At 36.8% G+C, this 22,199-nt stretch overlaps 3 protein-coding genes and 1 pseudogene across 6 annotated transcripts; 3 read left to right on the forward strand and 1 right to left on the reverse strand.

Annotated features, from left to right (window-relative positions):
• Nucleotides 1-3,236: 3,236 nt before the first annotated feature.
• On the forward strand, nucleotides 3,237-4,705 carry LOC110625495 (annotated as a pseudogene).
• Nucleotides 4,706-5,909: 1,204 nt separating this feature from the next.
• On the forward strand, nucleotides 5,910-8,444 carry LOC110625494 (laccase-11). Its single transcript, XM_021771109.2, has 6 exons — nucleotides 5,910-6,078; nucleotides 6,303-6,454; nucleotides 6,540-6,784; nucleotides 6,886-7,014; nucleotides 7,096-8,019; nucleotides 8,120-8,444. Exons 1-6 carry the CDS (start codon nucleotides 5,983-5,985, stop codon nucleotides 8,248-8,250), a joined length of 1,677 nt encoding a protein of 558 aa, XP_021626801.1. The 5' UTR covers nucleotides 5,910-5,982; the 3' UTR covers nucleotides 8,251-8,444.
• Nucleotides 8,445-8,461: 17 nt separating this feature from the next.
• Nucleotides 8,462-10,363, reverse strand: LOC110625498 (syntaxin-112). 4 transcript variants are annotated; one of them, XM_021771112.2, is made up of 3 exons: nucleotides 10,104-10,363; nucleotides 9,673-9,740; nucleotides 8,462-9,563 (listed from the first exon to the last, which is right to left on the reverse strand). In XM_021771112.2, the coding sequence occupies exon 3, from the start codon at nucleotides 9,535-9,537 to the stop codon at nucleotides 8,644-8,646; it is 894 nt and encodes a 297-aa protein (XP_021626804.1). In that variant the 5' UTR covers nucleotides 9,538-9,563; nucleotides 9,673-9,740; nucleotides 10,104-10,363; the 3' UTR covers nucleotides 8,462-8,643. The 4 variants fall into 4 exon arrangements, with proteins under 4 accessions (XP_021626804.1, XP_043818098.1, XP_043818097.1 ...); XM_043962163.1 differs by having other exon boundaries at nucleotides 9,673-9,753; XM_043962162.1 differs by having other exon boundaries at nucleotides 9,673-9,903.
• Nucleotides 10,364-10,517: 154 nt separating this feature from the next.
• On the forward strand, nucleotides 10,518-13,075 carry LOC110625496 (probable pinoresinol-lariciresinol reductase 3). Its single transcript, XM_021771110.2, has 5 exons — nucleotides 10,518-10,748; nucleotides 10,856-10,990; nucleotides 11,641-11,878; nucleotides 11,973-12,176; nucleotides 12,623-13,075. The coding sequence occupies exons 1-5, from the start codon at nucleotides 10,566-10,568 to the stop codon at nucleotides 12,787-12,789; spliced, it is 927 nt and encodes a 308-aa protein (XP_021626802.1). The 5' UTR covers nucleotides 10,518-10,565; the 3' UTR covers nucleotides 12,790-13,075.
• Nucleotides 13,076-22,199: the final 9,124 nt, after the last annotated feature.

Here is a 22,199-nt window from a genome sequence, read left to right on the forward strand (position 1 = left end):
GATATAATTAAAAATGCGCGTGAAAGTGTAAAACATCTTGTTGCTTCTGAGTCTCGCTGTTTAATTTTTAGTGAAATTGCAAAGCAATTGAAATTACCTTCCAAGAAGCTTCTTTTAGATTGTTTTTTTAGATTGTGGCATAAGGTGGAATGTAAATTATTTCATACTATCAGCTGCTTTGGAGTTTAAAGATGTCTTCCCTCGATATAAGCAAAGAGATTCAAGTTATACATATTTGCCTAGTGAGGATAATTGGCAAAAGGTTAAGGAAGTGTGCTCTTTTCTTGAAGAATTTAATGAAGTTACTAATGTCATTTAAGGTACTGAATATCCAACTTCAAATTTATTTCTTCCTAAACTTCATTCAATAAAAAAATTATTAGATAAAGCACATGAAAATGGGAATATTTATATGAAAGCCATGGTTGATAAGATGAAATGTAAATTTGATAAGTATTGGGGTGATTGTAATTTGTTGATTTCTCTAGCAGTTATATTAGATCCAAGGAATAAGATGAAATTGATTGAATAGAATTTTCCAGAAATATATTCTGAGTTTGATTCTGATGAGCATATTACAACTGTGATGGAGACATTGCGCATTCTTTATAATGAGTATGTAGATACTCATAAAACAAAAAGTATTGGATCAGAAATTAGTAGTGGTGAAACTCAAAAAGAAGGATCTAGTTGTATTATAAGTGAAAAAGGGAAAATTAGAGGAAGAGCACAATTTTATAGCTATATTAGGAATGTTGATTGTGTGATTGAGCAAGCAAAGTCTGAATTAGATGTGTATTTGGAAGAAGGTGTTCATATTTGTCAAGATAATTCTAACTTTGATGCCTTAGAATGGTAGAAGATGAACAATATGAAATTTAGGATATTATCAAAGATGGCTCGCGACGTACTATCAATTCCTATAACAACTGTTGCTTCAAAATCTGCTTTTAGTGCTAGAGGTAGAATTATTGATCCACATAGAGGATCATTAGAAGCAAACTGTTCAAGTTTTAACTTGTGGAGCTGATTGATTGCGAGCCTTTTATAGCATCAAGAGAAAAAAGAAGGTAAGTTCAATAACACATTATTATTTTTATTTCCAAATAATAATGTGTAATTAACTTTTTTTATTCTTTTATTATTATTAAAGGATAAGGAGGATATTCAAGAGGTCATACTACCTTAATGGTTGGATCCTTAACATTCTACTTTGTTGTTATAATTATTTTTCAAGTACAAATTAATTTATTTTTTTATTTTTTTAATTTATAGTACTAATTAGATAATGACACATTTGTTTATGTTGCTAATAGAGTTATTTTTTTGTATTATTTTGAAGGTTATATGGACGTTGAAGTTGAAATTCAAATTAACTAGTTGAACAAGCATGAACATGATTAAATTATATTAGCTTGTTTCAGCTATTGGAAGTTGGAATCAACTTTATTCGTTTAATATTAAACATTGGGTGTAATTCTATTATATTGTTGAATTTGTATTTATTTGTGTTATTTTAGTTATGAATTGTGTTATGTAATTTTTTTTATGTGCACTCTCTTTTTTTATATTATTTATATTAATGATGATTAAAAACTGATTAAAGTATAATTATTAATTCGAGCTCGAACCTGAACTCGAGCTCAAACCGAACTTTTTAATTTCGAGCTCAGTCTCGAGCTTTTTTAACGAGTTTTTTAATTGAGTTTTTCGAGTTCGAGCTCGAGTTTTATTAACGAGCTTCTTAATCGAACTTTTCAAGTTCGAGCTCGAATTAGACTCGTTATTAAACTGAACGAGCCTTTCACGAGTCGAACTCGAATCGAGCTCGATTATAATATTTAATTCTCGAGCCGAACTCGAATCAAATATTAGAGTTCGAGTCGAGCTCGAACTCGAGCTCAATCTTCCAAACTTTTTTAATAAACGAGCCTGAGTTTTATAAAACTCTACTCGGCTCGGTTCGATTAAACCCCTATCTACCAATTTCTTGTGTGCCTATGTACGCTTGCTACTATGCATAAATAAACCAAATGCTTAACTGCAACTAGTAAGCTGCCGCTATGACTTCTTTTCCACTTGTTTTCTGGGCACGGTACCTTTAAATTCAGGTTACTTAATTGAATTTGGCTTGGGTTGCAACCTTTTTAACATTTTTTTTATATATTATATATCATTATAGTTCAACTACGGATAATACAATACAATTTTTAAATTATAGATTTTCATTATTTAATGGGGTCTAAAGATTTTCCGTTAATAAGCAAAATAGAATTAAAATTTCCATGATCTACCATATACTTAAGAAAACAAGACTAATAATAAATAACAAAAACTATTTTCAAGATTTCAAAACAAAATTTTCAAAATTTCAAAACAAAATTTTCATATTTAAAATGATATTCTTAAATAAAAAGCTAACCAAGTTACAGTCAACAAGAGCTAGTTATCTGTTCAGTTGGTAACAATTGGGCAAGTCATTTTTTGAATTTAACTTCTAACAACTATGTCATGCTATTATTAACCAATTATTCAATCATGGACCAATTCAATCATGCTATTATTAGTAACTTCATATGCTTGTTTTCATGTCTAGTTGGTATTAGGGATTCAAACGAAGCAGAATTTCTAGCCATTTCAAAAGCACTTGAGCTATCAGTGCAATTGCGTAAACTTGACTGTCAATCAAACATGATATATATAATTTCTTTGATCTTGTCCTCCTAGTTCACTGAACTTTAAAACAAAAAGTTCTAATTGACCGTTCTAATAGTTAGGTGCTTCCATTTTCAGCTTGTAATTTTACGGCAATATATTTCGGCCGCCGATATTACTTCTATTAGGAATATTCTAATAATCAGATAATAATATTTGGGTACATGATTTTGAACAATGTTTTAGGCCACCTTTACTATAATAGATTACTACGTACGTGTTCAACCAGTATCGCTGGCAACTGATTTGTTAATATTCCCGATTTGCATGTGTTTACGTTAAGACAGTTATCTTTTTCTTTCAACTTCAACAGTAAGAAATCGGCTTCAGACCTCCTTTTCATTGACCTTAATTAAACACGGATTGTTACATATGATAATTAATTAACGGCATATGTCATTATATATATCAAGTACCTTTTTCCTCGTTTCCTTCACTGAAATCCATATCTCTTCCCTGCACTCCAGACACAGGAAAAAAGTTGAAGTAATTAATCACATTCTCAAATGGGTGCACCTGCAATGGAGATTTCTGGTTATATTTTTGCGATGATTTTAGCTCATACTGCTTTATTAGGTTCGTTCATGGCTGCCACAGCTTCCATAGACTTGTCAACTGCAGTTCTTATCAGGGTGGATCAGTCTGGTAAAGGAGATTTCAAGAAAATACAAGACGCAATAGACTCGGTTCCTCCAAATAACTCTCAGCTGGTTTTCATTTCGGGGAAGCCAGGAGTCTACAGGTTAGTTGATTTCTATCTCTGCAAATACTAAATAAATCAATAATTAATTAACTTGAGACATGATTTAATCCTGTAATTAATGCTGGATTAAGCAGAGAAAAGGTGGTTGTGCCTGCTGATAAGCCCTTCATAACGCTGAGTGGCACAAAGGCTTCAAACACCATAATCACATGGAGCCATGGAGGCAACATTTTTGAGTCTCCAACGTTTTCTGTACTGGCTTCTGATTTTGTCGGCCGATTTCTCACTATCCAGGTAATTTTTTTATTGGGTCAGAAATAAATATTTTACTTTCTTTTTAAAAAAATATTTTGTCATTTACTTGCTGTGATTTGGTGGTCTGCAGAACACATATGGGAGTGGTGATAAAGCTGTAGCACTGAGGGTATCAGGAGAGAGAGCAGCATTCTATGGTTGCAGGATTCTCTCATATCAAGACACCCTCTTAGACGACACCGGATCACACTATTATAGCAATTGCTATATTGAAGGAGCTACTGATTTCATATGTGGCAGTGCTGCTTCAATCTTTGAAGTGAGTTTACATATTCATACTTCTCCATGACAATTATATATATATATAATGAATTTACGTGTCAATGATTTTGTGCATGCAGAGTTGCCATGTGCATTCAATTTCCAAAAACAATGGATCAATAACAGCTCAACACAGAGACTCTCCAACTCAGAATAGTGGCTTCACTTTCCTAGGTTGCAAGATCACGGGCACCGGAAGTGCATATCTAGGAAGGCCGTGGGGTGATCATTCTACGGTGGTGTTTGCCCTTTCTTACATGTCTAGTGCAATAGTGCCGGCCGGATGGGACAGTTTGGGCTTCCCAAACCAAGCAAAGGTACATACATACAAAAATCCGGAAGAAAAAAAATTTGCCAAGATCAGATTTATATAGATTCAATAAATAAAATTATAGTGGAATTCGCATTAAAATTATATGTGCTTGCTTATATATTTATATCTTGAATTCACTGTATTTTGTAAATAATTTGTCAATTAATTGATAATTTTTTATTGTTTGATACAGTACAGTTTTTTACGCGGAATACAAGTGCTATGGTCCGGGTGCTAACACAGCTCGGAGGTTTGAATGGTCACAGAGCTTGTCCAAAGAAGAGGCTGCACCCTTCTTAAGCAAGGCCATGATTGGTGGGCAAAGTTGGCTTAGGGGTTCACCAACCTGCTTTAAGAGAAGCTCTACAGTTCTCAAGGGACATTCTGGGAATAATTAGAAAAATTGCACACCTTTGATTGCTTCTATTCTCTCTGTATATAATGTTTATTTATTTATATTTTTTATATAAATTTATCTGTAGATATTCATTCATATATTAGCCCTTTTCATGAAAGAGCTCTTATTTAATATTTTCTTTGCAAAATTAATTTGTATGTGTAAATACATATTTATAAAATGAAATGAATTTTCTTTCTCTTGGTTTTTTTTTTGAAGTCATTCTTTTGGTTTTTTTGAATATCTCTTCTTGTGCTCACCATCCTCATCCAATTCCATATGCAAATCAATGGTGGAGATAGAGACACATTCATGAATTTCAGGCAGAGATGCATACTTCCTCCAGATCATCACCCTTACTAATTAAGCATCGTTTTAAAAACCCAACTGCAATTTGGTTTAATTGAATTGATTAATTAAGAAATAAAACCAGAAAAATAAGATTGAAATAGTATCAAAGAAGAGAAACAGAAGCATTTTTAAGAGCATTCATCATCAATATTAACGTTAATTATGACGGGTCACAGATCTTACCATATTCAGGGACTATAATACAACTATTATTATACATACAACAATTGTATTATAAAATTTCTCTTCTAAGCTTCCATCCCATAAGGCAATCAATGGCTTCATAGAAAGGATTCACATCAAAAGAACTGCTGAGTCCTAAAAGTTTCCAAATTCACCAGTACAATTTAATTTACAAACAATACAATATTAAACCCATAAAAAGCTTAGAAGCAAGGTTCTTGAAATTGATAACCAAACTGTCAAGGAAGGAAAAAAAAAAGGAAAAAGAGAAAAGAAATCTTTATTTTATAATTAAATAGTGCATTCAACTTTCCAAATAAAGGATAATCCCCCATAAACAAGAAAGAAGAGAAAAGAAAAAGAGAGTAAATTCAATCACTTTTCCTTGACGGTAAAGCTTAACAGAGCGGAAATGGTGAAGGTTGGCTCAGAGTAGCTCTCATGCTCATACATGGCTACTATTTTAAACAAAAATATGAGTTTTTTCTGCTGTTCTTATCTCCTCTTCAAGTAGAATTAATACCCTTCAAGTCCCTATCAGTATCTTGCTTACAAGCTTTGGTATGCAACCTATTCTTGGCTAGCTAGTCCTTCACCTAATTCTACAACAACCATCTTCTTCTAACAAACTGATAATGCTTTATCTTTCAAGCTCTATAAAATGTTATGTACCTTTGACTCCCTTTGTCTCATCCTCCAGCAGATCATATATTTCATTCCTCTGAAAATATTTAGACCCAGAAGATGTTTCTAAGTAAAAGAGTTTATTTTCTGTTTCTTTGCTTAATTGGGTTCATCTCCCCACCAGTCCTAGCTGCTGTTAAGCAATACCAATTTGATGTGAGTGATTAAAGTCACTGCCATTTTAAGCATGCTTTGTTTTCTTCTCTCTTTTCTTTTTCGGTAAATTGTCTTCGGCTGGGGTTTGAACTACGACTTTAGTGTCATTGAGCTAAATCTCATTGGTTTTCTTGTTTTTTTTTTTTTCCTCGAGCAAGTTGTATGCACAATTATTTGCAGATGAACCAGTTGAACAGACTCATTTGTTGCATTTTCTTTTTCAGATTCAAGTGAAAAACGTTAGCAGATTGTGTCATGCCAAGCCTATTGTGACAGTAAATGGGAGGTTTCCAGGGCCAACAATTTATGTCAGAGAAGGAGATAGAGTTCTTGTGAACGTGACCAATCATGCCCAATACAACATGTCTATTCATTGGTATGCCTAGTAACATGACCTCAGGAAATGTGAAAACAAAACATCATGATAAGTAATAGAAAGGATTGTTTTGTGGTGGCTGCAGGCATGGACTCAAGCAGTTTCGTAATGGGTGGGCAGATGGACCTGCTTATATAACACAGTGTCCAATCAAGACAAGGCAAATTTACACCTATGATTTTAATGTAACAGGGCAAAGAGGAACGTTATGGTGGCATGCACATATCCTTTGGCTAAGGGCCACTGTTTATGGTGCTATAGTTATCATGCCTAAACCAGGGACCCCATTTCCTTTCCCTCAGCCTCACTTGGAAGAAGTCATCATTTTAGGTGGGTTCCATGCATGCACTATAGATACATCATCTTGATTATTTTAAACTTGTTTAAGGTATTTGGCTTAAGTAACTTCTATAATTCTTGAAACTCAATAGGAGAATGGTGGAACAATGATGTGGAAGAGCTTGTTAAACAAGGGAACAAGCTGGGATTGCCACCAAATGCATCTGACGCACATACTATTAATGGGAAACCAGGGCCACTCTTCCCGTGCTCCGAGAAATGTGAGTAAATTTTCAATATATAGCAAGGATGTTTGGTTTAGCTGTTAGCTCAGTCAGAGCTTCAATTTTAATTCCTTGCAGATACATTTGCCATGGAGGTTGAGCAGGGAAAAACATACCTCTTGAGGATCATCAATGCTGCACTCAACGACGAGCTTTTCTTTGCGATTGCTGGTCACAACATGACAGTAGTAGAAATTGATGCAGTTTACACCAAACCTTTTACAACTCAAGCATTACTTATTGCACCAGGCCAGACCACAAACGTTCTTGTTCGAGCAACACAATTGCCTGGCCGATATTTCATGGCCGCCAGACCTTTCATGGATGTTCCACTTTCCATTGACAATAAAACTGCTACTGCTATACTACAATATAAAGGCATCTCAAACTCTATACTCCCTATCCTTCCCCGTCTTCCAGCACCTAATGATACAGCTTATGCTCTTAGCTATAATTCTAAGCTTAGAAGCTTAAACACTCCACAATTCCCAGCAAATGTGCCTCTTAAAGTTGACAGACATCTTTTCTACACAATTGGTTTAGGAATGAATCCTTGTCCATCTTGCTTAAATGGAACTCAGCTCACAGCTTCCTTAAACAACATAACCTTTGTAATGCCTGAAATTGGCCTCCTTCAAGCTCACTACTTCAACAACAAGGGGGTATTTAGAACAGACTTTCCAGATAACCCTCCGACGCCATTCAATTACACTGGTGTACCTCTTACCGCCAATCTTGGCACTACCTCAGGCACCAGGGTTAGCAAAATTGCCTACAATTCAACTGTGCAGCTAGTCCTGCAAGACACAAATCTTCTCACTGTTGAGTCACATCCATTTCATCTACATGGCTACAATTTCTTTGTAGTTGGAACTGGGATTGGAAATTTTGATCCTAAAAAGGACCCAGCAAAATTTAACTTGGTTGATCCTCCTGAAAGAAATACAGTTGGAGTACCTACTGGAGGATGGACTGCTATAAGATTCAGGGCAGATAATCCAGGTATTTTCAGGCATTGAGAGTACTTTATTTTCAGTTTCATCTCTTAATCAGCAAATTATGGTAATGATTTTCTTGTCTTTTCTTTATTTTTTCTTTCTAGGGGTGTGGTTCATGCATTGTCACTTGGAGCTACACACAGGCTGGGGCTTGAAAACAGCATTTGTTGTTGAGAATGGAAAAGGCCCAGATCAATCTATCTTGCCTCCACCTAAGGATCTTCCTCCTTGTTAACAGTTCAGAAGCTATCCTTCCAACTGATAATTTCCACTTAACAATCATTTGAAAGGTGCAAGAATTAGATTGGAGGCTAATGTATTATATGGAGGAACAGAATTCAACATTTTAAATTGTAACTAATTGAAATTGAAAAGTGAAATTGTAATGAAATAAATTTCTTGGCCAGCAACGGCCCATGATTCCGTTTATATTGATTTTGAGTTCACACTAATTTCCAGCATGTTGCAGAATTTGAATACGATATAGAGATTTCATCAAACACATTAATCCTCAGAATGAAAATGAAAAAACTGGAATTCATCAACCAGTATAAAATTTCATCTTTCATGAGAAATTCTCTGCTGTTGGTGTATAATCATAAAAACTAATCTCCTCCACGCAAATTCTTCAAGAGGCTAGGGTGGAAACAAGAATTACCAATAGAACCAGCAAAAGTAAGCCAATCCAACAGCTCCAATTTCTTCTATTCTTCTTCATTTGCTTAGCATAGTATAGCCCATTAGTCCCACCATTGATATAAGTCCCAGCACAAGCTACATTCTCTTCAATATTGTTAATCTCATCACCTTGTTTCTCTACCAAAACAGCCATATCAAGAAACAGTTGATGCAACTCAGTCAAGCTTCTCTGTATCTCCTTCAAAGCTTCATGCCTCTCTTGATTCTCCATCACCAAATCTGCTTTCCCTTCAAAAACCTTCTCTTGCCCACCTTCAAAAACCATTTTGTCTAACATTTCGTCACTCAGTTGCTCACCAGTCGCATTATAGTACCTCCTTTTGAAACCCTCCTTATGATCTTTCAAAATCTGTGCTCTCAACGATTGAAAATCATGCATCATATTTCTTAAATTAATTCTCAAGCCATTAGTCACTGAAACCCTAGTTCGATCAATGGGGCTGCCTTCTTTGTAAGCCACTGACAAGTTGCGATTATCCATATTAGACCTGTCAAGTGATTCCAATCTTGACTTGATAATCTTGGCTTTTCGAAGAATGGCGACCATATCTGAGTTTATTCTGTCCCTAATTCCTTTCAGCACTTTCATACTGTGAGTGGATTTTGAGTCTTCATTTAGTCCTTGAAGGTCATGGAGGAGATTGGCGATCTCTTCCATGACAATCTTGATTTCATTTACTTCTTCAAAGAACTTTGAGAGGTTCTGTTCATCAGCAGTATCTAATTGGCCCATCTCAAGGTCTGGCTCGGATTCCAGATCTTTTATGCCTTCTTTCTTGAGCTCCACGTAATTGAGGAATGATCTAGTCATTAAATCATTCATCTTTGCTGCGATCTATAAATACCCACCTTCAAAGATCACGTCAAAGTCTTTAGGAAATGGAAAGTGTTGATAATACTAAATTAAAAAAAGGAAAACAGGAAACCATTAACATATAAAGAAAGTTTAGAAAGATACCACAAACTCGTAAGATCAAGTAGATTGTGGTTGATGGCGTTCAGTGATTCCTCTCTCCAACCAGAAATCTGAAATGAACAACTAAAAGACTGGTTTTATTATAGAACAACAGATTCAACAAATAAAACAATGTAGAACTATCTAAACGTTCAGGAGTATCGTAATTCTTATATCGGAAAGGCCAAAAATAAAAATACTTTCTCTTCCTTTCCTTTTACCACTCGATTTTCCCTGCAACCAAACAAAACTTTAGATAGCATATAGTACTCTATGTTTTCCAACTTCTAATTCACTGGCCAATTACAGTTCTAGTATTGTAAACAAAATTCAGAAATGGCAGATTCTAAGACTATCCAAAATTCGTATGCTAACTAGAAATTGAGGAAATAAAGAAAGAAGAACGAAGAATGGGATTAAGCAACGAAAGAAACCTTGAAGAAATTGATGATCTTGCAAAGATAGAACTGTCTAATGCTTTAATCTTTGCTCCAAAACAGCTCTCTTTGAGAATGAAATACTATTCAAAAAGAAAAGATTTTGAAAGCGCTATGAATTTTGAAAGGAAGAGAAGAGACTCTCTTCAACTTATAAAGATAAAAATCATTAGAGAGAGAGAGAGAGAGAGAGAGGGAGAGAAGGTCATCAATGGCTCTGGTTTCTGTTACGAATTCTTGGGTTTCAATTTCAAATTTCAAATTTAAAGGTTTGCGCGAGGAAAGCAGTTGCGGTACTTTCAAAAAGTCCATTTTGCCCGTTGTCACAGTTCGAAGCATTAAAACGACAAGCGTTTCGAAGTATAAAACGACAGCGTTTCGAAGCACAAAAGGTTTCTTCCTCCCCTTTTGAGTGTTCAAAACTGAAACAGTGAAACCAGACGCCGACAAGAGGAAGAAATGGAGAAGAAAAGCAAAGTACTGATAATTGGAGCAACTGGAAATTTAGGGTTCCATTTGGCACAATTTAGCCTCAAATTTGGTCACCCAACTTTTATTCTTATTAGAGACTCTGCTTTCACTGACCCTGTCAAACTACAAAAGCTAAATTCCCTAACTGATGCTGGTGCTACAATCCTTAAGGTAGCTCTCTATCTCTCTCTTTTCTTATATGGGTTTTCTTTTTATTGTTTATTTTGGATTTGTGAAGGACAAAAATATCAGTTGATTTTGCTCGTTGGGATTCTTAGGGTTGTTTGGAGGATGAGAAAAATCTAGTTGAGGCGGTGAAGCGAGTGGATGTGGTGATATGTTCAATTCCATCTAAACAGGCTCTTGATCAGAGGCTTCTTATCAAAGCTATTAAAGAAGCAGGGTGCGTCAAGGTTATAGTTATTCTAATCTGCCTCTGAATTTTATTGTCTTTCTGTTACTAATTACAAGATGGAGAGGGTTTGTAGGTGACTTTTCAGTACATTATTGTAAGAAGAAACTGCAGTGCAGGCTCTTATTCTCACTGCAGAGTTAAAATGTATAGTTAATTTTAGATAGGTGAAAAAAGACCTTTGGAATCAAGAGATTTGCAAGATCAATTAATTGAAATGGAAGAATCAAATTGAATGTGTAAACAAAAAATTTCATTTTGAACTAAATAAAAATTTTACATAATTGTGTAAGAATCCAATTGAATTATTTTCTTGCAAATGATTTATTCCAAAAAGGGCCAGGGGAGTCTGGTGGTCTGCATTTGTTGACAGCTCATGGAGTGTAGAACGTAGGTGCAACTGCAAATGTTAAAAGTTAGGTGCATTTATAAAATTTTATTGTTGAAAGCATATCATTTTGCTAGTTGCATCTGCTTTTCTGAAAATACCAACAAGATCCATCCATTCAAAGTATACTAAGTATAAAAGGACGTCCCTTACGAAATAAATTAGGAATTTCGTTCTTTAGCCCTGTATCTGCTTAGTGTAATACCAGTTATCAAAGATTTGGTTCCCTTTATTCAAATAGTTGAATCTGTGTATTGTTACAGAAGTTCATTCCATCAGAATTTGGAGCAGATCCAGATAAAGTTCAAGTATCTGACATAGACCAAAACTTTTATTCACAAAAATCTGAGATTCGACGTCTTATAGAAGCTGAAGGCATTCCTTATACTTACATCTGCTGCAACCTCCTTATGAACTATTTACTTCCCTCACTAATTCAACCTGGTTTGAAGACTCCACCCAGGGACAAGGTCACAGTGTTTGGAGATGGGAATGTCAAAGGTTTGTTGCTCAAGTTTCAAATAAGCAATATTGTTAATCTGGTGCTTAGGAAGTTCTTGTCTTTGGAATCCTAATAGATGCCGTTTCTTTGCAGGTGTCTTTATGAAGGAGCATGATGTTGCTGCCTTCACAACTTGCACAATAGATGATCCGCGTGCATTGAACAAGACATTGTATTTGAGGCCTCCTGGAAACGTCTATTCAATAAATGAGCTGATTGAGATCTGGGAGTCTAAGATTGGGAAAAAGCTTGACAAGATTTATGTACCAGAAGACCAACTTCTTAAGAAAATTAAAGGTATTTAAAATCTTTATATTTATAATAATCACCTAATGAAACACGAAAACCACTGCCAAGATAGAATTACATCTAAGTTGCATCATCCATGTAATTGCCATTGAAACCAGATGTGGATATGTGAAGCAACAAGGTAGGTTTTGATGTTGCTGTAGCTTATAAGGAAGCAGCATGGACGTTTGCTGTGTTCATTAGTCTTTTATTTTGATCCCATTTTCTATGATACTGTGTTTGTGATGCTTGGGATGAGGACTTGCTCGTAGTTTATGAAGAGAAGTAAATTTTCTGGTCCTATTCTGGACCAAGATATCCAATAGAATGTGCTTGTGTTCACCCTTTTCTCGTTTATTTGTTTTACCCTTCATGTTATCAAAAGTGAGTAGCTTGTTGCGTTGCAGACTCAACTTCCAGACAAATAATCTGATTTTCATATAATTGCATTGCAGACACTCCATATCCAGACAACATGGTTCTGGTCTTTATATACTCTGTTTTTGTAAGAGGAGATCACACGTATTTCAACATCGAGTCTTCTGGAGGGGTAGATGGGACACAACTATATCCACATCTAAAATACACTACAATAAGTGAATACTTGGAGACATTGGTGTAAGAATGTTATGATTTTGACTTCACGTTTCTACTTTATCTACATGCTACCTCATTGTTCGACGAGACTGTTGACTGACATAACATGTTTTGTCTGAAGCTGATTGAAATGTTGAGAAGAAACATTAGCAGAAAGGGGATTCATATGACGCATGATTTGTGTAACCCTTAAAATGACTGATCTGAGTTATACTGTATGTCCTGTTCTTCTGGATTAAGGGCCTAATCGCCTTCATAAGAATATTTTTCTGATTTTGTCGAATAAATTATTGGTCTTTTTGGCAGAGAAACTTGATTTTCAAGTTAATTTAACTAACAGCATGACAAGGGTAATAAAACATTATCTTTATTCTGTATTTATAATAGATTACTTTAGAAAAAGTATTTTGAAAAAAGAGGGGGTTGGTCGAAGAACCTTAGCAAATATAAAGATATTGCCTTTCCAGCATGATTCTGGCTGTCTAACCCAACGAAACAGCACGCCACTTTTTTAATTCAAGTTCTAGCTGTGTTCTTCAATGAGATTACTACCCAGATTGGGAGGAGAAGAATGATGATGGTATCTCCAATGAGATTGTTGCTTTTTCATTTTGTCTAAACTTTTCTTTCTAAGAATATAACATTGCATTTCAAGTAATTAGTTCTGTGTTGTCGAATGTTTTGGGCCAGAACCAAAGGTTTGGTTGTTGGCCTCTCTGTTTGAATTGGTTAGATTTGAAATAGTTGCGATTCAGAAAAGGTTCCGGTTCCAGTTGTCTCAGTTTGAAAATTTTAAAACTACAATAATATTTAAAAAAATTACCATTTAATTTTTATAATATAAAAAAATTTATTAATTTATTTTTCAATTTTAAAAAATACATTAAAAAATTCTTAATATTTTAAAAAGTCACTATGTTAGCTTAAACCATTAAATATCACAAAAAAAAAATCTAAAATATTATTGGGGGATTAATTAGTAAATTTTTTAAAAATAGTAAAATTAACAGAAAAATTAATTATTAGATTTTTTTAAATTGAGAGAGTAATTAATGAGTTTTTTTATGATATTTAATATTTTATTCATTATAATATATAAATTTACAAGCATAATACATTATTTAGTTGCTATAGTAAAAAATAATAATAATAATAATAGTAAAAAGGAACCAATGTAATTTAATAAATTGAATCAGATTGATTCAATTTAAAACTGGTAATTTTAACGATGTCAGCTCTGTTCTTGCTTCAAGAAGTGATGGTAAACTAATAAATGGTCTTGGTCTGATTCATGAATCACAACTATTTGACCGGTTTTACTATGCATTTGACCGGTCTACTTCATAATTTGGATTGGACATGGCCAGCGCTAGTTGAATGCACTTTTTGTTCTTTTCCTGAATTTGTGCAATTATTTTCTTTTTTATTTTTCAATCTAACTTTGGTTTTGGGTATGTATATATTCAAACAAGAAATTTAATAGAAAAGAAATAAATTGTATTGAATTGTGATGAAATCTTTAATTTCAAATAAAAAATTAGTATTATTATTGGATTCAAATTCTTCCATCGTGTATAATTTTAGATTGGAATTTGTCTTAGTTGAAATCTATCATTGTTATAATATTAGAATTATATGTTTATGCTATAATCTGTTAATATCTCGACTTAATTTTTATGTCCAATTACATTAGTTTTTGAACAGAGAACAAAAATAATAATATTAATAATAATTATTTTTTTTAACAAAAATAACCAAACTACAATTAACTATTAACATTCAAGAAATACATCATAAAAATAGCAAAGAGGAAAAGACTTAATTGAGTATTTATTAAAGATATCTTGAATTTGAATTCAACTTATTGGGTATTTATTAAATTAAAAGGAAAATATTTAAACTAATGAGTTGTAATTTAATAACATTGGAGACTTAATTGAAAAATTGTGAGGTATTGAATAGTGTTGGGGAGAATTGTTAAAGAAAGAAATGTAAAAGTCTAATCCAGAATAGGACAAGACAACTTCCAACCCCAAATATATATGGATAAAATAAAGACTACTTTAGTCTAATATTGAATTGGTCTAAACAATATTTTTCTAGAAGAATCCATGTCATTGCAACCCCCTTTATCTATTGCAATAAATAAGAAATTATTTTAAATTTTAGAAAATTCATTAGTTTGTTTTATTTTAAATTCATGATATTTTATAAATTCAACTTTTTAATTTTTTTTATTTAAAATTGTTTTAAATTATTATATAAAAATATTTTACTAAAATAAGTATAAACTTAGTGCATCTTCTAAAAATCGATGTGATAATAATTCTCCTTTTTATATTAACTTTTGAGGTTCGTCAACTTTAATTGTCGTAATAAAAATTAATTTTAATTTTTTTTTAAAAAAAATTATTATAATAGTTTGCAAGTAGCCGATCTCTCTTTTCATTCACTTTCCTTCTTTATGTCATTCGTTGAAATTTATTGATGATTATTTATTAATTAAATTATTTTTTTTATAATTTTTTATTACAATCAAATTAGATTATTTCTTTATTAATGAATTTAATTATTTAGATTCTTGGAAAGTCATTTTTGTAGCTACAAAACAGAAGAATAAAGTTAATGATTAGCTAAGTGTTTGTTTTAACTTAATTATTAAGAAATCTTTTAAAATTATATAATTAATCAAAGAATTTTAGATGAAATTTTTCGGTCTTCATTTGAAATTGAATTAATTTTTACGAGATTTGACTATTTATATACAAAATATTAATCTAATTAGAAATATTTACAACACACCTTATTAGAAATATTTAAAAAATAAAATCTTCATAATTATAAGATCTTTTATATTCGTCAAACACTCTCTCTCAAGTTGGTGTATAGATATCACACACATATAACTTGTAAATTAAAGTATGATAGGTCTTGTTATTAAGCTCTTTGATAAATACATCGGCCTGTTTCTGAGAAGTCACGTGATCTAATATCAAAACATCGTTTGTTAGCTTCTTTTTAATAAAGTATTTATCAATTTCTATACGTTTCATTCGATCATGTTGAATTGAATTATGAAATATACTGATGGTAACTTTGTTGTCACAGTAAAAGAACAGTTTGTCTCTCTCTAACAGTTTCAATCTCTCCAACAGTTTCAATTCTTCCAACAATCTTTGCAACCATAAAAGTTCACAAACACCTTGTACCATCGCTCTATACTCAACTTCAACACTTGATCGAGCAACAAAACTTTGTTTCTTGCTTCTCTAAGTGACAAAATTTCCTCCCACGAGTGTGCAATAACCAGTTGTCGACCTCCTATCATCAAGGGATTTAGTCCAATCTGCATCTATGAATGCATGTATGCAGAAATGACCGTATTTAGAGAACAGGAGATATTTTTTAGGAGTAGACTTTAAGTACAGCAAAATGCAAAAAACAGCTTGCATGTGAGGTTTATGAGGATCATGCATAAACTGACTGACTAAGTTGACTGCATATGTTGTGTCTGGTCGAGTATGCGAAAGATAAATTAGTTTGTCTATCAACCTTTGATATCTGTTAATATCCATTGATTTTTCAATCCCTATTTGTAGCTTATGATTGCTCTCAATAGATGGGAGTTTCTGCTGATTTGCAGCTTAACATATCATTATCTTCCAAAAGATCTAGAGTATATTTATTCTGAGAAACAAATATTTCCTTTTTTGATCTAGCAACCTCAATTCCCAGAAAATATTGAAGTTTTTCTAGATCTTTAATTTCGAACTCCTAAGTCAAAAGTTTTTTCAACCGAGTCATCTCTTTAGTGTCATCTCTTGTCATTACTATGTCATTAACATAGACTATGAGTGTAATACCCGGCTCGAGTACCGGCATCGAAATTCTGGTAGTCCGGTGGACTCTTGGGTGTCGGAACCCTCGAGAAGGGTCATACATATGTTTTCTGATGAATTTTGACTTGTTTTAAGGTTTTAAGTATAAAGGAAAATGAGTTTTTGAACGAAAAGAGCCAAGGGAGAAAATGGCAAGTTCGGCCGCCGAAGGTGACTTTCGGCCGCCGAACCTTGCATGGTTTCGGATTCACGTTTGGCCGCCGAAGGTGGTCTGGCCAGCCACCTATAAAAGGGCGCCAAGTCGGTGGAAGGATGATATTTTGCTTCCATCTTCAGCCAGAGGTGAGTCCAACACCCTCCCTAGTTGACTTTCATGATCTTGCTCAAATCTTGTAAGGGTTTGAAGAGTTTTCATGTGTTTTTGAAGGTTTTGAGAGTTTTGAGCCAAAGAACCAAGTTTTGAAGTTTGGAGAGTTGTGACGAGATTTTTCCATATCTCCACGTTAGGATCACTTGATCTCTTGTTTGGAAGAGGTAAGTCAAGATCCAGAACCTCTTTGACTGATTTTTGAAGGTTTTATGGGAGTTGTATGGATAGTATGCATGCATAGGGTTTTGGTTGAGGTTTTGCATGATTTTGTGTTTAAGCATGTTTCAGTGTTGTTTGATATGTTTCTTGGGGTTATAAGTGAGTTTTAGGCCCTTTTAGGCAGATTTATGGTATGTGCTAGTTGGGAGTAGTTGATATGCATGTTGGGTAAGTTTTGGGTTGAGTTTTGCATGAAGCAAAGCATGGGTCTGCCCACTGGACAAAGCCAGGTTCGGCCGCCGAAGGAAGGTTCGGCCGCCGAACCCCTTGTGGAGCCAGTTTCGGCTGCCAAAGCTTGCCCCCGAAACTTGGGACTTTCGTCTCTGGAGGCAAGGTTCGGCCGCCGAAGGTGTGGGACTTTCGTCTCTGGAGGGTCTTTCAGCCCCCGACGCTTGCCCCCGAAAGGGTTCGGCCGCCGAAAAAGAGGAGTTCGGCCGCCGAACATGCATGAGTTTCGTCTCTGGAGAGGGGTTTCGGCCGCCGAACCTGCCGCCGAAAGTACCCTGTCCAGCCTTCTTTTGCATGTTTTGTGTGATTGTTTTAGGATCTTTTAGAGGACTTTTGGGGAGTTTCTTAGCGATGTTCTTGAGTTTGTTTGGTCCCTCATTTGAGTCCACCTGTGTAGGTACGGACCAGAGGAACCCCAGAGATCAGCAGTGAGCACTGTGTCAAAACCTGCAGAGTCAGCAAGAGGTGAGTGGAACTTCTACTTTGTAAAATGCTTTTAGCATGCTTCATGCATCATGATGATTATAGTAGGTTGATTGCACTAGTTTCACGAAGATGGCGCATTGCATTGCATCATACGATGTATATGATGAGATGGATGGACCAAGGCGACCCCAATAGCCCTAGCTTTGTGTAAGACCTGGCCGGGCCAGGCAGCCTTCTGTAGGTAAGACTTGGCTAGGCCAGGCAGCAGATTATCATAAGACCTGGCTGGGCCAGGCGAGCAGAGTTTGAAAGACCTGGCCGGGCCAGGCAACTTGAGGTTGTAAGACCTGGCTAGGCCAGGCATCCTCCCAGTGGGAATTTTGGTGGTCATGTCTGTCCTTGAGATGAAATGTTTGTGCTGTGATGCATTCCATGAGATCATATTTTAATACCATGTTTTATAGTTCTACTCATTGGGCTAGTATAGCTCATCCCTCTCCCCTAACCCCAGTTGTGCAGGTTCAGAGTCTAGAGGGAGTCCAGCAGGGTATAGAAGAAGAAGAGTGCTGTAATAGCTAGTGTGGACATGGATTGTAAAGAGATAGTGTACAGTGTATAGACTAGTGCTTGACTTATAAGAGTTGTTATCCCTTTGTGTATGTACATGATCAGTTTATGTTTACATATTTTCCTTGTATGTTTATGAGAAAACCAGGCTTAACAGTATGAGTTTTATCCGCCTAGAGCAATGAGGAGCTCTAGTAGGGATTGTGATAGAACAGAGATAGTGCATGCACAGGTTAAGCCTTGGAGTGAAGAAATTTTATGTTTTTTACAGATATTGTATGATCATGTATGGGATGTCATAGGTACACAGACAGTATAACAGGCTTACTACGGGTCCCGGCGACCTTAAGTCGATCTGGATCCTAGTGCCGGTAGCAGTTCGATTTTTGGGCTGTTACAGATTGGTATCAGAGCCCTAGGTTCACATGATCGGACCTATAGAGAGAGAGTTGGGCTCATAGAGGTTTAGCTGGTCAAGCACAATAGAAAAACATGTCCACTAGGATAGGATGTTGGTCCTGTCTGTTTGCTGATGTACAATGCCATGATGCTTGCATGTGCATTCTTTATTTGTGATGACTGCTTATGTGCTCTGTTATGTGTTGTTTTCCAGAGTTAAGATGCGAGGAACTCGTCGATCCGCGAGATTGACTGGAGTCCCACCTGAAAGTGAGGGTTTAGCTGCTCGTCCACCTACTTTGCCAAGGGCAAGATCTCACAGGTCAAGCAGGGAAGGAACGTCACGAGACCCTAGAAGGTCTTCTGACGAAAGCAGAAGAGGAGTAGATAGAGGAGGAAGATCTGAGGAAGAGAGAGAGGCTATGGATGTTAGTCAGAGCAGAGATGAAAGCATGGGTATAGGAAGGTCTGAAGAAGGCATGGGGGAGTCCCAGGGAGGCGCGCAGGCCTCGGGGTTTGGCTATCCACCCTTTCCACAGAGCCCAGGGTATCCGATGGGAGGCACGTCGGATTACTCCAGCTTCGCCCCATATCCACCCTATATGCCATATATGCCCTATCCTTCCTTCTATCCACCATATCACATGTATTCACCCCCACCTTTTCATCCAAGTCCAGCACAGCCTGAAGCAAGAGAAACAGTACCTCCACCACCACCACCTGAACCAGTAGCCCCTGTTGTGGGAGCACAGCAACCTAGTTCTTCAGGGGGAAACAAAGTGAAGATGACAAAGTACTTAAAGTTGGATGCTCCTAAATTCAATATAGGAGATGATCCCTTTGAGTATCTCAGTGCAGTCAGAATGATAACAAGTGAGTTGGGAGCAGAGGATAGCAGAGCCATTGAGATGGCAGGGTTCACATTAAAGTGCAAGAAAGCCAAAGACTGATTCAAGAATTATGTGGACCCTAGACTTGACAGTATGACATGGGAAGAGTTCGCCAACGAATTTGCTGGGTGGGCTTTTCCTGACAGTTCCAGGGAGCTTAAGGTAGTAGAGTTTGAGCAGTTGAGACAGACCGACGAGATGAGCGTGGATGAATACACAGATAAGTTCCTGGAATTGTTACCATACGTGGGTCAGGCGTATGATATAGATCAGAAGAAAGCAAAGAGGTATGCCGCGAGGCTACATCCCAGGTATTTCTCCTTGATCCTCCACGCAGAGAAAGAGAGTTTCCACTCGATTGTGGATGCTGCTAGAAAGATGGAGGCCAGTGCCGTAATCCAGGGAGTAGTCAAGCAACCAAAGGCACAGTCTTCTGGTGTTAAACCAGTTTCCTCCTCGCAGAGTACAGGAAGTGTGAGCAAGAAGAGATGGGATAAACTCAGAGGAAAAAGGGGCAAGTTCTGGAGCAGGATTAAGTCGGGTCTGGGAATGAGTAGTGCTTCCAGCTCTGGTTCAGATGTGACAGTGTGCAAGAGGTGTGGAAGACAGCACAGAGGAGCGTGTCAGTTGGGATCTACCGCCTGCTATAGATGTGGGCAGGAGGGACATTATGCACGGGAATGTCCTCAGGCAACTTTGGTTCCACCATCCCAGCAGATGACCTCAGGCAGTGTAGCACAGCCAGCAGCTTCAGCCGTACCACCAAGCAGTGGCGGAGGTAGAGGAAGAGGGGCAACCTCTTCATCTGGGATGGGTTCCCGAGGTGCAGGTCCATCAGCCCCAGCACGGATTTTCACCATGACTCAGCATGAGGCAGACACTTCAAACACAGTGGTGTCAGGTAATCTCCTCATTGGGTGTTCGGAGGTCTATGCTTTGATGGACCCCGGTGCCTCTCACTCTTTCATTTCTTCTAGAGCCGCAGAGAGATTGGGTCTGATAGTCTCCGAGTTAGAGTGTCCTCTGTGGGTTAGTGGACCCAAATGTGATCCATCTTTGGCAGAGTCAGTCTGTCGGTTCAGTCCAGTGTGCATAGAGAGTAGATACCTTCCAGCTGACCTTGTGGTTCTAGAGTTAACAGATTTTGATGTCATTCTAGGGATGGACTGGTTATCTATGTACAATGCTACCTTGAACTGCAGGGACAAGGTAGTCAGTTTCAGAGACCAGGATGGGTCAGAGTGTGTCTTCAGAGGAGATAGGAGGGGGACACCTAGGGGTTTGATATCAGCCCTTCAGGCTCGTAGATTGTTGAGAAAGGGTTGTCAGGGGTTCCTAACTCATGTGAGAGAGCTAGACAGTCAGGTTAGGGAACCGTCCTCAGTTCCAGTTGTTAGTGAGTTCCCAGATGTGTTTCCTGAAGAGCTTCCAGGACTACCACCTGTTAGGGAAATAGAGTTCGAGATAGAGTTGATGCCTGGGTCAAGACCGATCTCTATTCCTCCCTACAGGATGGCGCCAGCAGAGTTAAAAGAATTGAAAGAACAGTTGCAGGATTTGGTAGATAAGGGTTTCATCCGGCCGAGTACCTCACCTTGGGGTGCTCCAGTACTCTTTGTCAGGAAAAAGGATGGACCTCTGCGACTTTGTGTCGACTATAGGTAGTTGAACAAGGTCACTACCAATAACAAGTATCCTCTACCCAGGATCAATGATCTATTCGACCAGTTAGCAGGAGCAGGTTGTTTCTCGAAGATAGATCTGAGGTCCGGATACCATCAGTTACGAATCAGGGAAGAGGATGTACCTAAGACAGCTTTCAGGACCAGATATGGGCATTATAGTTCCTAGTAATGCCATTCGGGTTAACTAACGCCCCTGCAGCATTCATGGATCTCATGAACCGAGTTTTCAGAGAGTACCTGGATCACTTTGTGATTGTCTTTATAGATGATATCTTAGTGTACTCCAGGGATGCAGAGGAGCATGCCCAGCATCTGAGGATAGTCTTGCAGACTTTGAGAGAGCATGGCTTGTATGCCAAGTTCTCCAAATGCGAGTTCTGGCTGCGGGGCATTTCTTTCTTGGGGCATGTAGTATCAGATGAAGGTATAGCAGTGGACCCCAAAAAGGTAGAGGCAGTAGCCAACTGGCCTACACCCATGACAGTAACAGAGATCAAGAGTTTCCTGGGTTTGGCAGGCTACTATCGGAGGTTCGTTCAGGACTTCTCGAAGATAGCGGCTCCGATGACCAGATTAACTAGAAAGAATCAGAAGTTCGTTTGGTCAGAGGATTGTAATGAGAGTTTTGGCGAGTTGAAGAGACGGTTAACTTCAGCACCGGTGTTAGCTCTGCCGATTAGTGATGAAGATTTCACAGTATTCTGTGATGCATCCCAAGTGGGATTAGGTTGTGTGTTGATGCAGAATGACAGAGTGATAGCTTATGCTTCTAGACAGTTGAAGAAGCACGAGCTAAATTATCCTACACACGA

This window comes from Manihot esculenta, chromosome 11 (genome assembly GCF_001659605.2).
Source record: "Manihot esculenta cultivar AM560-2 chromosome 11, M.esculenta_v8, whole genome shotgun sequence".
Lineage (NCBI taxonomy): Eukaryota > Viridiplantae > Streptophyta > Magnoliopsida > Malpighiales > Euphorbiaceae > Manihot > Manihot esculenta.

Bases quoted from the DNA above. Each gene is read 5' to 3' on its own strand.
- LOC110625494 (XM_021771109.2), top strand. From the start codon at position 5,983: ATGTTTCTAAGTAAAAGAGTTTATTTTCTGTTTCTTTGCTTAATTGGG. The intron at 6,079-6,302 runs GTGAGTGATTAA...TTTCTTTTTCAG, and splicing joins TTAAGCAATACCAATTTGAT to ATTCAAGTGAAAAACGTTAG. The intron at 6,785-6,885 runs GTGGGTTCCATG...GAAACTCAATAG, and splicing joins GGAAGAAGTCATCATTTTAG to GAGAATGGTGGAACAATGAT.
- LOC110625496 (XM_021771110.2), top strand. From the start codon at position 10,566: ATGGAGAAGAAAAGCAAAGTACTGATAATTGGAGCAACTGGAAATTTA. The intron at 10,749-10,855 runs GTAGCTCTCTAT...TGGGATTCTTAG, and splicing joins CTGGTGCTACAATCCTTAAG to GGTTGTTTGGAGGATGAGAA. The intron at 12,177-12,622 runs GTATTTAAAATC...ATTGCATTGCAG, and splicing joins ACTTCTTAAGAAAATTAAAG to ACACTCCATATCCAGACAAC.
- LOC110625498 (XM_021771112.2), bottom strand. From the start codon at position 9,537: ATGAATGATTTAATGACTAGATCATTCCTCAATTACGTGGAGCTCAAG.